This window comes from Triturus cristatus, chromosome 4_2 (genome assembly GCF_964204655.1).
Source record: "Triturus cristatus chromosome 4_2, aTriCri1.1, whole genome shotgun sequence".
NCBI lineage: Eukaryota > Metazoa > Chordata > Amphibia > Caudata > Salamandridae > Triturus > Triturus cristatus.
The window spans coordinates 231,701,148-231,720,089 of record NC_140586.1 but is presented as its reverse complement, the minus strand read 5'-3'; the positions used below and the strand labels follow the sequence as shown (position 1 = coordinate 231,720,089).

Here is an 18,942-nt window from a genome sequence, read left to right as displayed (position 1 = left end):
TGACGTAAATTCACATTCCCCTTCTGTAATGGGTAAAGAAATTAAATACTTACAGTATGCTGATGATACTATTTTACTTAGCCAAACTATGATAGGACTAAAAAGATTAATACATTCTTTTAATATATATGTAACCCAAAATGGGTTAACAATTAATATTAAAAAAACTAAAATAATGTTAATAGGAAAAGGCAATCTTGGGGTAATGGATTTGTGTTTTAATGGTTTGTCTGTGGACTGTGTAAAAACTTATAAATATTTGGGAATCACATTTGATGATCGACTATCATTTAGACAGCACTTTAATAACTTAGAGGCTAAAGGTACTTCACTTGCCTTTGCATTTCGAAAATTAAGAGATAAATTAGTATGCCCCAATTATGATCATCTACTTAAAGTCATGAAAGCAAAACTTATTCCCTCCCTGGACTATGGGTCTATTATTTTTAAGGGTAAAGATGTGAAAGTATTGGAGGCCGTAGTTGCCAGGACACATAAATCAGTCTTTAGGATTCCTAGGCAGACTTCCCGTGCCAATTTAAGACTGGAATTTGGCTTACGGAATCAGCTCCTTGTGCGTAAAGCATCATTTGTAAAAACACTATTGGCACTATCTCGAGCCAAGGAGGGCACGCTGGCCAATATGTGTTGGAGAGAGATTTCGTCCAGTGAATACTCTAGAAGCTGGCAGGATTATTTAGCCCAGTGTCTCCTAAAATTTGATTGTCCCAAATTGGAAGACGAAACAAGGAGTAAAATGGATTATAAAAAAATAATTAATTCAACCGTCGCCTTGCTGTCAGAATTGTTGGATAAATATGAGTTGAGAAAAAAAAACCACTTCTGGTCTATTGCCAATTGCTTCGACAAAATGATGGCCCAACCTTATTTACTTTTTTATCATCAAAAACCCTTAATTAAGAAGAAATGTATGTTATTAAGGTTTGGAATTTATCCAACCAAAGATGGAACCCCTAAATGGGAGTCCAAATGGGCATCAAATATTTGTCGGCTTTGTGGGCAGTATGACGAAACCTTGCTGCATATGGTAACACTGTGCCCAAAAATGATGAAGGAACGGAAAATAATTTTAAAACCTATTTTTAAAAAAATGGGACTTAGGACTTGTAGATCGGCATTATTATTTTGCCTAAGTGGTGTCAATGTTTATATTATACACCAATTTGTAAAATTTATGTTTATAGTAGAAAAGAAATTATATAAGGTTGACACCCAGAGTATATGTTAAATTTGTTAAGACTGTGAATTGTTGATGTTGTTGCTTTTAAGGTGATGATGAACTATTTTTATGGCACTTTTTAATTGTTTGCTTTCATAGTACTACTTTAAGATAATGTATTAATTGTCTGTTTTTAGAGTACTATTCTTAGATGATGTTCCATTTATAATGTTTATTATTTTTACAAAATGGCACGCGTGCACTTTATCCCTGAAAATTGTCAAGTCCTGTAAACTATTTTAAAAATTGAATTAATAATTTTTGATTATCCCGAACTGGAAAAAGTTAATTGATTGTGGTTAATTTTATGCATTGTCTCTGGAATGTTCAATTAGGAAAAGTGTTTGGTTTGTATTTATTTTTGTCCTTTTTGTAATGGTTTTAATTAATCAACAAATAAATAAATAAATAAATCAATCACTCCACTCTATGCCACTGTACTCTATAACGAAGTATGCCAAGCCACTCTACCACACTCTGCAACACTGTACTGCATTATACACCACTTTACTTTACACAACTCAACTAGATTGTATGCCACTCTACTATAGTCTACAACAGGTTCCAATACTGTACAACATGACACCACACTCTACTGTACAATACAGTAGTCCAATTCATGACACTGTACTCGACTGTATGCTACACCACTCCACTCTACTGCACTTAACGCAACTTTAACCTATGACACGCCACTCCACGACACTTTACTCTACACTACCCCGCTCCAGTGTACTCCACTCCACATACTCTACTACACTGTGTACCAGTGTGCCATACTCTGCTCTCCACTGCTCCACTGTTTGCCTCAGGTATCTCCAACCTTTTCTGTAACAAGAGCTACTTATGTTCAATGAAAATTATTCTGAGCTACTAAAATTATAAGTGTTGTAATTGTCAGGGGCGGTTCCTCCACTATGGTGGAGGAGCATCGCCCCACTGCTGCTACCCAGCAGAGGCAACAGTGAAAAAGAAAATGATAATAAAGTCATTTTATTATCATTTTCTTTTTCACAGTTGCCTCTGCTCGGTAGCCGAGTCACGGAGCAGGGCCGGGTCATCCTTCTGAGCTTCAGGAGGAGGAGTGTGGGAACTACTAAGCGTGCATGATGCCAAACTGACATGCGCACTTAGCATTTCTCCACCCGGCTATGTTGTACAGCCAGGTGGAGAAAAGCCACAGGCTCCAAGGCACTGTCTGAGCAGCAAACCAGGCCGCTCAGACCAATCCTAGTGCTTCTCTCATGCTGGGAATAATATTCCCAGCATGAGAGAAGCGTTGGGATTGGCGTCTGGGAGCCTGCACGGTGTGCACCAGTTAAGGATCGGGAGAGGCGGAAGACGGAGCAGACGCAGCGTCGGGTAAGTCGTAATTTTTTGTTCATATATATTTTTTATATATTTATGTCCTTCTCCCCCCCTTACCGCCTTACCTAGTCGCATCGGAAGCAGCCGCTACTGGTAATAGTGACAACATCATGCAAGATTAGTGGCCTTCCTATGCAGGATTACCAGCAGAGATCACCTAAGTGCGACACAAAGTGTTACCAGTAGCAATGTTAAAAAGAGGCTGTCAATTTAGAATGCCTTTACATAATTAATACTTAACAGCCATAGCAGCAATGCTTGTGGAATAAGATCATATTGGTAATAAATCTCCTCAACACCACATGATTGATCACTAAAATTATTTGAGAAATACAACCATTTTTCTTCAGACACCATCTTATGTGTTCTGAAAGTAAACACATTTTCATTTCAAATACATACTTTTCAATTTTGGAATAAGTATTTAATTATGTCAAGCAAAATCTTCAAATTTAGTAGACTGGGCCACACACAGGAGAGCTATTCAAAGGCAGCTGGAGAGCTACCAGTAGCTCACAAACTACTCATTGGAGAAGCCGGTCAGTGAAACTGAACTGTATGCAATTCCACTCTACACTGTATGACACTTGTCGAAAGTAGTGGATAAACTGTAAATGAAATCTATAACTATAACTTTAACATTTTTAGAAAGGTTTGTGTAGTTTAAGTTTGATTTGTTTAGGAAAATCAAAGATTTCTTGACAATAAGCTTTTATGTGTGTCTGTGTGTCTGTGTGTGTGTCTGTGTGTGTGTGTGTGTGTGTATAGTTATAAAGACACTTTTTAAAATAATTTTTACAACAATGTTCATTAAACATACATTATTCAAAAACGACACACATTTCTTTGAAAAGCGTGTATAAATTAAAATATCTAATGGAATGTAAATCAATATTTAATAATTTTAAAAACTGCAATTAAATATAAAAACACCAACATTTATCAAAATCATACAAAATTATATTAACATTTTTTATTTAAATAGTTTACTATTTACAACTAAAAGTAAATAATATAGAAAAGTACAAAAATGCAAAATATTAAATATTTATCTTTTTTTAATGATAGAAAAATATTAACTTTTGAAAATAATAAAAGTAATTGCTAAATAAATAATCTAAAGAACTCTCCACTTTTCCCTCTACAAACCCTTTAAAATAATAAAATATAACACAAATTGCAAAACACTACATTTACACTTAAAAACAAACAATACAAAATAGATAAATAATATGAATCAATACTTTAATAAACGTAATAAATTTTCAATTGAAAAATAAAAGATTACTCAATTAAAATAAAGTTAACTTTTATAAAACTAACCATTCCATTATAAAAAAAAACATCCTTTTCCTAAAACATTTAACTATTTTAAATAAAATTAAAAATAAGAAAAAAAATCAAAGAATGTAGAAGAATTGTTCTTACATCTATTGATATTATATACAACAATATTCTTGACAAAAACATCTGCACTATTTAAACCAATGATAGTTTGGTAATCACGATATAAATGTACCAATATTATGGTAACACAAGTTTTTCTCGATATATTTAGATAAAACACTATCAATAGTTGCACACTGTGGGGATATTCTGAAAAATATGAAGTTGCTATAATAGTTCATACCATCAGTGGCCTGTTGCAGATCCAGGATTAGCCTCTTACACAAGGACAAATTCTAAGGCCATATGAACCTACAGTAAATGACCCATCTGGAGAATACTTTTTCAGATAAGACTCTATAAGTTTGTCTTTGTATGGTCTTTCTGAGCAGGGTACCAGAAAGGTCTATGGAGGTCCTATGTCTATATTGCAAATAGTATTTGACCACATAATTTGAAACTACACAAAGTAAAATTTGTAGATTTAGCTCTTTCCCTTTGTGACCATATTTCAGTCTTTCTTAAATATTTCTCCACTATAATTCACCCTAGCAACTGGTCATGTCAGGACCATATTGAAACCATGACTTACCAGGACAGCAAAGAATATCCTATACACAATATTTGTTCACTATCTAAACATCCTTTGTCATTAATCAATGGTATACACTGCTTTGGAAGGTGTCTTCAAGATGTCTCAGTAACAGAACATGCACAGAAAAGCACCTGTCTGTACTTAATTTAGGGGGTAATTCATCATATTTGTAAAACAGGCATCTGCACAGGGTCTGCAAGGAATAAGACCTTTTCCAGGCACTTCTCAAATGACGCCCATTAGATTGTGCTTCTCCTGATTTCGACTGCCCGATTTACTGTTATGCTAAGTCATTCTGAACTTTTCTCAGAATTTTTGGCAATAGTGACATACACTGGAATTCAGTACAGTAGATCAGTCTCTAGTTTGAGTAGGGAGGAGGTTGCACTCTACACCAGGCAGCTTTCCAAAATTACTCGCCATTAAATTGCGATGTGTTCTGATTGCGCTGTTAAAGTTACTGCTGTAGGATGACTAGAGAAAATAATTTTCCTTCATTGTAGAATCTTCATTGATAGTCATAAATGTTAGAATCATTTCCAGCTGTGTGTGGGGACCCCGGGACACTTTAAATCTAAATATATAAGAATCCAGCATGCTACGGTAGAGAAACACCCTTCAAAGCCTGTTAGAGGTTTTTTTTTTATTATAGACTGTCCAAAATAACTTGTTTTCCAAACCTACATTGCAGGACCCTAAAATTAAAACTACTGCCTAATAAGTATAGAAATGAGAAAGATAAAAAGCCTGATATACTTACCATTGAGAGAGCTAAAAAGCATACTTTTAAAAATCCAGAGGTTTGCAATCCCATGGTGACTTGTACTGTCAATTGCATGAAAGAGCCACTCTCTTCATTTTTGAAAGATACGTAGAATTGACTGAGAAATAAACTTCATGTCTTTCAGACCTTTAATGACTTCAGTGGTAATTTCTTCTGCATTGTAGGATCTTCATTGATAGTCATAAACAACAGAGTAGAATAGCAAGAAAATCCCTCTTTCAGCCATAAGGGATAAAGTCAGAAAATGTTATAAACTCATATACAGTTCTCTAAAGAGGTCTAAGAGCACAGATTCTGAAGAGTGGCCTGTACTAAAACGAACCCTCGTATCAGAATCAACTTAATAGTGTTTTGTAAAAGTGCAGACAGATTTCCAAGTTGCCACCTTTCAAATTGTTGCTAGAGGGACGTTTCTTTACCAGGTCATAGTTGCTGCTTTCCCTCTGGTGGACGCAGACATCAGACTTTCTAATCAGCATGCACGAAATGGATGCTTGAACAGTCTCTTTAGTACTCTTCTAGACTATCTAAACGAAGAGCAACTCTTCCCAGTAGGCAAAGAACAGAACAGTACAGTATATGTGAAAGCTGTTACGTAAATGCTTAAGAGAGATCCAAATTTAAAAAACCCACAAATGAGGAAGAAAGACATCTTTGGCAATCGTATCATCTTGATTTAAATGAAGCCTCAGAATGAAGAGAATAACAAATCACCTAACTCCTCCTGAGGAATAGGAAGGTGAAAAGAAGCAAGACAGGTAGAATCCAGTACAAAGGTCCAGCTGTGAAGTAAAAAAGTAAGGGACTAAAATAGAAGCAAGAGGACAATGAATGCATAAAAAATAAAGGAATATATATTCCAACGCATCCTTCACTTAGAATCACCTTGTAAAATGGTTGTAACAGAAACTGACATCGCAGGGAAATGCCTTAATTCATCTTGGATTGGGTATGCTGCATTATCCACCCTTTGTAGTATTTATGTATTTACATATTTATTTATAAAATTTTGTTTAGCGTGAATGTGACCCTAGTGGGTATCAGTGCGCTTTACATGACAGGGACTAGTGTAACATTTGGTCTGACAAAACACAAAGAACAGGAAATACATGCGTGAGAATCAAACAGATCAAAAACTCATTAAGACCACCGAAGAGCTAGCCCTTGATCTCTCTTCCAACAAGTTCACACGTTAGATCCCTCATTTCTCTTCCATTATGACATCACATGAGATCCCACATATGATCCACCCGAAACCCCCTACCAAGAATTCAAATACCACTCCCTACCCTAACGCCCCATCTAGATCTGCCAGATCCAAAAATCCATATTCAGATCCTAATATTCTCTCCCTCCTCCTTGAGTACACCTCTCCTCTTTCGGCCATCTCAGTCCCTGCTAGATCTTCACAAACAGCCCCACTAAATGTCCCTAACTCGACATTCCCCCATCATGGTAATGCGGAACCCATCCAAAGCATTACGCCCAACCCCCATAGAACGCCCAGACTCAACGCCAATTCCATAAACATCAATAACCTCATGCGTATCCCCACTACACAACCCACGCTTACAGACACCTTGCACAAATCACAACTGAAAAGCATGTTACTTAACTGCAGATCAGCGGTCAAACCTGCTACTGATCTTGCTGATCTCATCCTTGCCCAAGATCTGGACCTCCTTATCCTCACAGAAACATGGCTCAACGACTCCTCTGGCCCTATCCTTGACCTATTAGTCCCTCCCAATCATAACATTATCAAACTCGACTGAGTTAAGAAAAAGGGAGGTGGCATAGCCTGTATCTTCCGCCACTCTCTCATAGCAAAACAGTCCCCCTCAGCTAATCTCTCATCCTGTGAATACCTATGCATAGATATCACTAGCACACATAGACCCTTATGCAGCCTTCACATCTTCTACCACTCCCCAGGTGATAACCTCCATCGAATTGAACAAATTATGGAAACCATCTCCTCCAACCTGGGCCAACACTGCCCCCAGATCTTCCTTGGTGACTTCAGTCCCCACTGGAATGACCCGCACGATCAAGCGGTTACAACCCTCAAAAACTTCCTATCTGACCTATCTCTGATCCAATTCTGTGACAGCCCCACACACAACTTAGGCTCGACTCTGGATCTCATCATCTCCAACCCCAACTCCATTCACCTCAAATCCATTCTCCCCTGTGACTGGTCTGACCATCATTATACCAACTTCCTGATAATTGAAAGTTGGAACCACAAAAGTGCACAACCACTGAAACTAAAACACTGGAAAAGATCGCTCCATAACACAAGCATTAATGAGATCATAGAGCGATGCAATTTCTCCCTTCCGCCTCCTGCAATCATGAACAACGTTCACAACCTTACCGATCACTATAACAACGCCATGCTATCTGCCGTGAATGATACGCCCACCCTTCAACTAAAAAGAATCCCCATAAAAGACTCCAAACCTTGGTTCAATGACAGACTAAATGCGGACAGATGCAGTCTAAGACTAGCTGAACGCAAGTGGAGATCCACTCTCTCCACTGATCTTCTAAAAACTCTAAGATTAAAAAAAGTAGATACACCAAACTCATTAGAACGGCGAAAGCCAACTTCTTCAAACACCAACTTGACAAAGCCAAAAATCGCCCGAAACAACTTTTTGAGCTCATTAAATCACAATCCAACCAACAACACCTCTACCCAAGCTCAGCATCTCTCTCGCCCGCAACCAAACTGCAATGCGGTTGCTGAATTCTTCCTCGAAAAGACGAACAAAATCGAATCAGATCTAAGGTCCACTGCACTCATTCTCTCGCCCTCTCCTGACTCCTCTGTCTCCACACCCCTGCCCTCACCTCATGGTCTCTCCCTCAAAAACAATGCTTCATGGAGTCAATTCACTCCCCTCAATGACATAACCATCCTTAATATTCTCTCGACCCTTAAACCCTCAAATCACTTCAATGACCCTCTCCCCCAACTTCTTTAAAGAAATGAGAGGTTCACTAGCACCACTCTGGTCCATGATCATCAACGCCTCACTTCTTCAAGGTGAGATCCCGGACTGCTTGAAGGCGGGCCTAGTGCTCCCTATTCTCAAAAAACCCTTTGCTTACCCTGTTGACCTGAACAACTACCGCCCAATCACAAACATACCCACCCTGGCAAAACTTCTGGAGAAATGTGTTCATGAACAACTACAAACACAATGAGCAATTCCAGCTTCTCGACCTATTCCAATCGGGCTTCCGCACTGGCCACAGCACCGAAACAGCCATCAAACACATAGTGGACGACGCTCTAACTTTACTTGACCATAATGAAGCCTGTCTTTTAATTCTGCTCGATCTCTCATCTGCTTTTGACACTGTCAAACATGACAATCTACTCTACCTCTTGGAACGCAGGATGGGGCTCTCAGGCACGGTCCTTAAATGGTTTTCCTCTTTCCTCAACAACAGAACACAAAGAGTTAAATCCAACCAGTCTCTCTCCAACCCTAGTTCCTCATCTCCCCCACACTCTTTAACCTTTTCCTGGAACCATTGACTTTAAAGCCTCCAACATCCAATATCACATGTATGCGGACGACACCTAACTCTACATGAAAATCTCATCACCCCAAAGACATCAAATCTCTCAACGGTACCCTGCTCAAAACCCTCAACTGGCTAACCTCCAACCATCTCAAATTAAACGCCCTCAAGACCGAATTCCTCCTCATTGCACCCGCTAGGCAAACCCCCACTGTGGTGAAATTTCTCGGTAACCTCACCACCCTCAACTGCACACCTCACATCATTGACTCCACTAAATCACTGGGAGTTGTGCTAGACAAAAACCTTAACATGCAAGACCACATCAGCTCATCGACCAAAGGAGCGAAACTTCCAACTTTGCATCCTAAGAAAACTCAAACCTTACCTTTCCCATGATGACTTTAAAGTGACGGTGCAAGCATTTGTCATCTCTAAACTAGAATATGGCAGTGCGACTCTTTGAGGACTGCCGAAATTCAGTTTAGCCCCCATCAGAGCATCTCTGAATGCTGCTACTAGACTCATCACGGGTTCTAAGAGGTCCAGCCACATTTCGCCGGACCTGAAATCGCTCAATTGGCTTCCCTTTGAAGCAAGGATCCAACTAAAGATCGCTTGTATGACCCATAGAGTACTACACTTCAACACCCCACTCTATCTGACAAACAAGCTGGAACTTTCCAGTGGCTCTAGGTCCACAAGGAGCACCGGCACACTGCTGCTCAAGCCAAAGAAATTTAAAAAGCTTAAAACCTACAATCGTACATTCTCTGGCATCGCCCCGACTGATTCCCTCTACACTTGCCTTCAAAAGGGAAGTTAAAGCTCTACTAATGAACAATGCGTTGAACTAGATGCTGTGCTCCCCTTGCCTCTAACCTACTGTGTACATTTCATTTGTTGCGACCCATTGTCGCCTGTCATACTGTCTTGTTTGATCTTGATGTATATTGCCCTCCATGTCTTTCTCACCCAACTTGCCTCCTATGTCCACCTTAATTTCATCTTGCCCCTGTTGTATATTGTCCCACTGTTACCCTGATTTTTCTCCACTCGCTGTTTTTGTTGTCTACCTAAACCATGTGTAAAGCACTCTGATACCCACCTGGGTCATGTTCGCGCTATACAAAACCTTAAATAAATAAAGTATAATAGTATAACACTGATTCATCTAAAATAAAGACAGTAATAGGAGGGGATAATCCCCATAGGAGTTTGCTGAATATGCATTATCAGTGAGACCGGTATATTGTCTTAAGGTACAAACTTCTTCAGTAGAAAAGATTTGGCTTCTTTTTTGAAGGAGGAGGTAGAGGATATTAGGCGAATATCCGGTGTTAGAGAGTTCCATATCTTGGGTGCAATAGTCGAGAATGCTCTGGCACCCGTTTTCTTTTTGTGAGTACGTTGGGGTTTCATAAGCAAGATGAGCGCGCTTCGTGAGATTCTGCTGCCCCCTGATTTTTCTAGCTTTTGAGACAGGTATTGAAGTGTAACGCCTTATGCGTCATGCAGGCAATTTTCAGCTGGATCCTTGCCTCATACGGTAGCCAGTTTAATGATTTTAGATCCGGTGAGATGAGTGACTTTCTTTTTGTTCCAAGGACAAGTCTGGCTGCCGCGTTGAAGGATGCTCTTAGAGGGTCCAGTTTGTATCGAGGTAGGCCACATAGTGTGGCACTACCATAATCCAGTCTGGGTAATACTAGGGCTTGAACCGTTTGTTTTAGGTCTTCTTGTGGTAGATAGGGTTTAAGTTTCCGCAGAATGCTTAGTTGATGATTTGCTCCTTTAGTGGCTGCACTGATGTGATCCTGCATATTTAGGTGTTTGTCTAATGTGATACCTAGTGATCTAGCAGAGTCTATGATGTAGGGAGAGCATTTGAGGGCTGTAAGATGTTTCAACCAAAGATCAATTTTTGGACTGTGTTTCAGTAGGGAGATGAGAAGAAATTCGGTTTTGGCAGCGTTGAGTTTGAGATGGTTAACATGAGCCACAGGTGTGTGTTTTGTAAGATGGAATTGAGGGATATGATGTCCTCTGGGGAGGCGATTTTGAGATACAGCTGAGTGTCATCAGCATACATGTGGTATTGGATATTGGAAGATTTTAGGAGGTAAGCCAGTGGTTCAAGGAATAGGTTAAATAGAATGGGAGAAAGAGCAGAGCCTTGAGGAACGCCAAGCGTGATCGCATGGGACTTAGACAGCGATTGATTCATTTGGACTCTTAGGGATCTGTTTTGGAGGGAGGAAGCGAAGAATTGAAGTACGACCCCTGATAGGCTCATCATTTGTTCCAGTAAGTTCAATAGATTATCATGTTTGACGGTATCAAAGTCAGCCGATAAATCAAGCAATATCAAAAGGCATAATTCATTTTGATCCAGCATTTTTAGTATGTCATCCACTATATGAGTAAGTGCAGATTTGGTGCTGTGTTCTTGACGGAATCCTGATTGGTGTAGGTCGAGGAGTTGATATTTGATTATGTGGTTGCATAGTTGACTCTGAACACATTTTTCGAAGAGGATATATTTGTATGTAAAGTGTTCCTTTTACAAAAAAAAATCCTGGGATCTCTGCACATGCTGAGAATTATTCTCAGGTTTATGATGGCAATGAAAATTATGATGCAGAGCCCAGACTACAAGTAAGTAATCATTTTTGAGGAATTACTACCTTAATTAGTTTTATGTGGAATTATTTTTAGAAGGGTGCAGGATTATAGAACTACTTATTTGAGGATCCACATTGGTATTCATATTTATTTGTTTGGAAGAGCTTATACAAGCAGTGCTTCATAAACTAATATAGCAAGATACCATAGCGCCCGATTATGAGTTTGGCAGTCCATAGGACTGCCAAACTTGTGGTGGAGGTGCGGTGGCTGTCGTGAACCGCTGCACCAGTGATCCGACTGCCGTGTTACAAGTCCGGCGGTCAGACTGCAATAGGACTGCCGCAACCACCAGGGATCCGCGGGCGGTGGCGCAGCTATCTGAGGGCTAAAATTTGCTGGCGGTGACTCTGCGGCACTGCCAAGCATATTAAGAGTTCTCACATCCACCCTTTTCATGGTGATGAGCATGCAATGAAAACGGTGTCGGTGAGGAAACATAGGGGGCCCTACAGGGCTGCCTATTCCCTCAGGGCCACGGGATGCTTGCAGGGGGCATGTGGTGTGTCCCCTTGTCTACATGCACCACCTGTCCTGTACAGCATGGAATTTTACAGTCCATACCATGCAGGACGGTCTTTGGCGCTCCCATTGCGGAGCTTTTCTAATAGGCACCGCTGTGGGAACGCCAAAGGACTGCCTGTCAGACCACGAGATACTCGTAATCTGGCGAGCGGCTGGTGATGAGGTTTGGGGGTGTGGGAATGGGAATGGGGCGAAGGCGTGGCAACCCACTCCACCAAATTCATAATCAGGCCCATAGTCATCTTATTATTATTGCTCATAATTAGGGATTATTGCTATTGGTACTATAGAAATGTTAAACAAGAATCTGCGTTGAACATTAAAAATTTAACGTTTTAAAACCTAAACATTTGAATCAGAAAGTGAGAAAATAAAGCCATCTTTTATTTCAATTTTATTGAAAGACAAAATTTGGAAATGTTTTCATTTTTATTTAGTGCTGTAGGGTTCCCTAATTCCCACCCGCTGACCCAAATAGTAACTCTATCACTCACTCCGTTCCTATCCTTAAGAATAACTCTACAACTAACACAAACCCTCAAACCGGGCCAACCCCTAACCATGAAGCTAACCCATTTCCCGAACTCTTTTACTAACTCCGAACCGCACTCAAAAGTCTAATCCTTAAAATTAAAACTCAAATTACTAAAGTATTCTACTGTAAATATATGTTATTGTTCCCAATGTCCCCCAAATGTTTTGCTTCAAAACTAATTGTTTAACAAAGCATACATCTTCAACTTTTGGATTTCATTTTGTATTAAATAATATATTGAAGGCTGCACTGTTACTGTATTATTTTGAATTATTATATTTGTACCTTTTGTTCTAATACTTTCTAGATGGTGGTAAACATTTTAGATTAAAAAAGAAAAACTCTCTACTGTGCCTCACAGGTCCTGTCACCAATGTGCTCCAGAAAGTGGATGTCCAGCTTGTTCCACATGATGCCTGCATGCAGTCATACCGCTACCAGATCTCTCCCAGAATGCTCTGCGCTGGATACCAAGAGGGCAAGAAGGACGCCTGCCAGGTGAGGTGGCGTCATTTCCTCTGCTGTTTTTAATGGTGGCAGCACAGACAGGCGTCCCAACAAGTCTTGTATCCACACCATTTGTCGTGTATGGATAATAGTGGCTGAAGTCCAAGAGGAGAATGAATGCCTTCAATGAGACAATACATTTTTAAAATAGCTTGTGACAAAAATGAGGCCCTCTAACTTCTAAGACATACAAGATCTAGCTGTGGTTTTGTGGTAGTATAGCAGTTCAATTAGGAAGTACATGTATGTGCACCCATTCTTTTTATTTACACTTGATACCGTCATCCGTTTTCCAAGCTCTCTCGGAGTTTAGCACATAAGAGGCCAGTTTGGTTAAGTGGGGAAACAGATAACGTTATAGCTTGGGCCTCTTGCCTCCTCAGTTGGCTTCCTGAAGGACCTCCATGTATGTAAGCCTGTGACCGTCCACGTATGACTTCAGGTGCTACGTATACTTGATGAGGGTTTTATATCCTATGCAGTGTACAGGTGTGTCCTTGGTGCTAAAGTATTGGACACCTCTCGCCTTTGGAGGCGCGTGAAGTACTGCTTATGGCTATGGTGTGGGATGGTACCAATATGGTGTCATCATAGTGAATGATGCGGCTGATGCGAGGCCTTCAAGCGCACTCAGCTGCACGAAAGAAGCTGAGGAAGGACAAGGCTTATTTTCAGGTGACAAGTGGCAGTCACCCCTCATACTTTTGATTAGGTGTGAGATACCCATGGTTTTATGAAGGTTCAAATGGCCTCAGGGTGTCCACCATATGAGGTGACGTAAGTCAAGTCCTCATACCAGAGCAGTACTAGCTCCTCACGTGATGTCTTCTTTACAAGTGCACAGATTGGGTGCCAGACCCTTTCGGTGCAGGCAATCAGGCTCTGGAAACCCCTGTTGTTTATTCTGAAGAAAGTTTAAGGTGATTTACAATTTCGTGAAGGCTTAAACACCTTCTTCATCCTAACGGCATAATTGGCCAGCTCCTTTGGGCTGAGCAGTGGACAAGGGATACTGCTTTTAGCATCAGGAATCCATAATAGTGGTGATAACCACAATCCTCAAAGGAACACAAACAGAACATAAGATATTGGAGCATTCACAGGAGGTGAGCTGTGCAACTACAGCCCTTGGATGCACATTGGAGTGCCCAGCCTGAGCTGGGATGGGAGTGTCAGCATCCCAAGAGGTGAGACATTCTCCACATTTCATATAGCCGAATCCTTGTAGTGACAGGGTTAATAAAATGGCGCCCACAGACCTTTTTACAGAACAGTCAAAAGAGAAAGTTGTACCTTCTTCAGTTCCCAGTCCCAGAAGGCTTTGCGCCCTTACAGTTGAAGTGAATGGTTTCCAGGCGCCCTGGATACCCTGGAACATTCTCAATTTTCAGATCTGTTCTGTTATTTCTGTTCTGACAATTTTAATTACTAGTGGGGGTTTTTTCGGGAAAGACGGTCGAGTGAGCATAGGTACCAGCACGCTCACTTCCACCTTCGCCTCTATGGTTTAAAATCATTAAAACGATTCCTCCTTCGTGCAGCACAGCAGGAGGTTAGCCGTTCCTCGGCCAGAAATCCAGGCTCCCTCCCTCGGGCCTCGTTACTTGGTCAGGCCGCAGCTGAACATGGCCGCCACAGCTGGATACTTCCAATCAATCTGTGCTCTTTTGAGCATGAAGTGTTCAAAAGAATTAGTTAGTGAAACATACAAACGTTATGTCAAATAAATCAGCTTTACAATCCTTTACTTTTTCCGCATTTCAGCAGAGGGGATGGGAAACGCTATCTAAAAACCTATTCAGTGCTTAATTTGAGCCGGTGGTTTCCGGTGCTCGGCACATAATTCTCAATACAGGTACTTGTGACAGTCTGCCGCATGGTGGCGCAGTGTGGCTCATTTAGAAAAGACCACAACAACAGGTAATTATTAATTTAATATACATTAAGAATGACTTTTACCCTACGCCCACGCCATTCTTATGGCTTTGGAGGTCTGAAATAGTCCGAACTGTCTCACTTGTAGGAGTGTGATGGTTATTAGTTGTGCTGGTACTGTCATTGGCAGCGCTGAGCGGGGCAATGGGTGGTGCAAGCAGCAGTGGCCTCCTGACGAGAGCTATGGCACTTATTTATTTACAAATTAAGCACTGTATATAATGCAATACAATCCATAGCAAACAGACTCTGGTTGAAACCGGCTCACAGCTGCTTTGTAAGGACCTCTAAAAGCAGCAGAGATTATTCTGTGTGGTTTTGAACTGCAACATTCAGAAAAGTTTTCCCTGCGTTCTCAAATTTGATAGGATTTGTACATGTAAAGGTCCCAGAAAGGCGCCCTGGTGTTAGACAACCAATAACCCGAGCATAGCGTGTAAACACCTAAAAGTCTGAAGGAGCCACCAATCTTCCTACCTGTTCCTACTTGTTTCTATTGTTAGTACTCGCAGTAGTCCTTGCCACACGTTCAGCAAGGAACTTATAGTTTGATTAATTCAGTCAGATGTGATTTATCCAGCGAATAATCAGCTTATGAATGAGGCACAGACACAAACTGTCTGTATTCTATAATCTATGGACAGCCTTTGAAGTTTCCTCCTAGCCTTAGATACATGGTTGTATTTTCTGCTAACAAAAGAAGATAATGGACGGAGTGCTGAAACTTTTCAGACACTCACCCCCAGTCACAGATCTGTGTTGAATCCATCATCGATCTTTAGCTCACTTCGCCACCCCAGTTCAGACCCAGCCATATGCAAATCAGTCTTGACCCTGTGCCTCATGGGAACAGTCCAGCCCGAACTGCCAAGCCAGGTCTTCCCTGGACCGGAAACAAGCATCCTGGGACCAGTTTCAGGCTAAAACCCCTCATCAGCCAGGCTAGCTTGTATCCAGTGGTAAAATGAGCAAGGGACCCATTTGTATTTTCTGCTAAAGCAGATAAGAAAGATGTTGAATTCTGTGTACGTTGCAATTTTGATCTAAGCTCAGTTGTGATGCCAATAACAGTCTAATTTAGACAGCACACAGGTGGTGGTCTTTCGAGAATCCATATTATTGAGATGAAAAGAAATCGCTCTTTTCAGCGGTTATAGTGTATGGCGACTAGATCTACAGACTGAGTTAAAGTATGAGGACAAGTCTTTGTCAGTCAGAGCACCAGGCAGTTTGGCTTTCAGTGCTGGAAGTGGCGGATAGCCTGCCCTACTAGATGCCCCAGTGATCTATCTTCATGCCCAATACCAATATTTCGGATTTTGCTGGATCTTCTAAATAATTTAAAGCCATCCGGTTGAACACTTTGCAATCTGCCATGGAGTTCAGCACGGGAATATTGAGAGCTTTAGTTTAAGCAGACAGTGAGCTGAATATCACAAGTGGACAAACAGACCTTACGTCTATTCGTTCAGATTGTCATATTCTTCTAGATAGTTTGATAATTGGTTACTTAGTAGGTTTTCTAACATTTTACTGGAGCACAAGAAGTGAAGTAATATGACAGTAGCCAATGGCTGACAGACATGTGAGCCGTCCACTGATGGCCTAGATAAGATTAATCTAAAAGATGCATTGCCCAAATAGATTGGTGGATCAAGACATAGGGGTGGAAAAATGGGGGCAGGAAATTTTGTGGCTGCAGGTGGAGAATATTGCAGCAGACTGTTGAATGAAGGTGGCACATTGAGTAACATACGAAACAGAGATAGTAAGAAAATGAGCTGATTGAGGGAGAGACAATCGTCTGGGTGAATAGGAAAGACACTGAACCAATGTGTGCCCTCAAAACTGCTTTGTACCCCAAGTATCTCTCTGGAAAGCCGGCATGGAATACGCAATGGACCTAAAATGTTCTTGCAGTTTTTGTGGCAAGGGTTTGCCCCCAAAAACATATGATGATCTGGCCCAGGTGGGCTACCTTCAGGGGAATCCTCATGAAAACACATGACGTCACAGATGGCTAGTTTGCAGTCGTGGCAACTAGAACAGTATGAAGTCAGCAAAACTGATAATCTAACAGGACACAATAGCTTTGATGTAGACTACAAATGTAAATGTGATTCAAACCGAGGCACTGTATGTTATGGGTTAATGCCAGGGTTATGGTATAATGTTTCTTTTGTTTACTCTAAGGGGTTCAAGAAAAGATGAGTAGTCATTATATTGAACTTATGTCTGCAGACATTGATTGTCTCATGTCACTTGAACACTTGGAACCCTTAAAAAATCAATAAAATGTAATCCCCCCCAAAAAACTGCCTTGTAAGTGAGGGATGGAAGGACAACAGTCTGGATTTCTAGGCCTCGTAACTTTTCTGCTCTAGGGCTCATTGTCCATCGCATTGGAACTGTTTTTTAATGTTTTTTTTCTCATGTCCTCTAGGGTGACTCTGGTGGCCCCCTCGTCTGCAAGGAGTCATCTGGCAGGTGGTTCCTGGCTGGTGTGGTGAGCTGGGGTGCCAGCTGTGGAGTGCCCAAATACTACGGTGTCTACACCAGGGTCACACGGATGGTCGGCTGGATCAAGCAGGTCATCTCATAGGTGTTCCCCAACTCTCAAACGTTTGGCTTCTCCTGTCAATCACGGACATCCTTCAAGTAGCATCATTAAAAATCTGACTACTCTTTACTTGTCACAGAGTGACCCAACTTTTGAAGACTCTCAAACTCCAGACCCTAGTGCTCTGTGTTAAGCAGCCAAGACACCGCTTTTCCTTGCATCCTAGACTTAAAAGACAACTTGATATCATATACCTTCTGAAGGAATACAAAAGGGTTCACCAGGCAGACAAAGAGTTGAAAACAGGCAACAGAACATTGTTTTCAGAGTTTGAGGCATCTCTGCCTACTGTGAAGTCTTAAACCAGCTGCATTTCTCTGAAGACACCAACATTCCCCGTCCTTTTCATCCACTCTCTTTTGATCTGCAACAGTTTCTCTTCACCTTTTCTGCTGCTTCTTTTTTCAGTGGGAGATACTAGTTTGGCTTCATCTGTAACTTAGGAACATCTTTTTCTTCAAAACAAAAGTGGGAATAGAAAGAAAATGAATGGGCTAAAGGTATAAAGATTAACATTATCCATGGTGCTATGAATTCACTGTAGCTTACCACCTTTAAGGCGTTGTAAACTTTCTACAAATCTGCCCGCATATACACAATAAAACAAGACTTTTTTTTAACACGAATACCATAGTTCCCACTCAAAAAAAAGGTGTCTTACTTCTTTGTTATGCTAGAAACTTGTAGGCTGCCATGTTACAATCCTCTAAATCCATTTATTTCTTAAATTATTTTTGACTTTTTGTAAAGCGCAAAAGAAGTCTTTGTAGCCACTGCATTCGTTACCTCTTGCCATTCCATCCCCTGTCCAGACCAACTTTCTTTTGTGGTCTGCTCTGGTAAGCAGGCCCCTTTTGCGACCTTGGCCCCACCCTTCCAGCCTTTCTTTGACATCTACTGCGGATGCCATCAACACACCACCCAGGTTGCATCCAGGAACCCACCTAGGATAACCAGGGGCAACTGTGAAGAGGAGATACTTCTCACCGTCACCACCACCTTGGACTTTCTGTGGTTTTTACATGTTTTTTTGGGGTCAGGCCTGCCGGATACTTCCAGTTGAGGGTCATACACATGTGGGTCAATATTTAGCAGAGTCTGTAATATTATACATACAATTTTTCAGAAGCCATAATTGAGTTGCTATGGCTGAGAATTTGGATAAACACATATAGCTTATCAGCAATATTGGACCCATTATGGATGTATATTTAAAAGGTAA

At 40.9% G+C, this 18,942-nt stretch overlaps 1 protein-coding gene across 2 annotated transcripts in view; it reads left to right on the top strand.

The window, feature by feature from the left end:
• The window catches only part of TMPRSS6 (transmembrane serine protease 6), a 220,698-nt gene extending 202,358 nt beyond the window's left edge, over nucleotides 1–18,340 (top strand). For both annotated transcript variants that reach the window (XM_085601346.1, XM_085601345.1), the window contains 2 exons: nucleotides 13,020–13,156; nucleotides 17,544–18,340. In XM_085601346.1, the coding sequence (XP_085457472.1) occupies nucleotides 13,020–13,156; nucleotides 17,544–17,702 (296 nt within the window). In that variant the 3' untranslated portion in view covers nucleotides 17,703–18,340. The remainder of the gene's footprint in view (nucleotides 1–13,019; nucleotides 13,157–17,543) is intronic.
• Nucleotides 18,341–18,942: the final 602 nt, after the last annotated feature.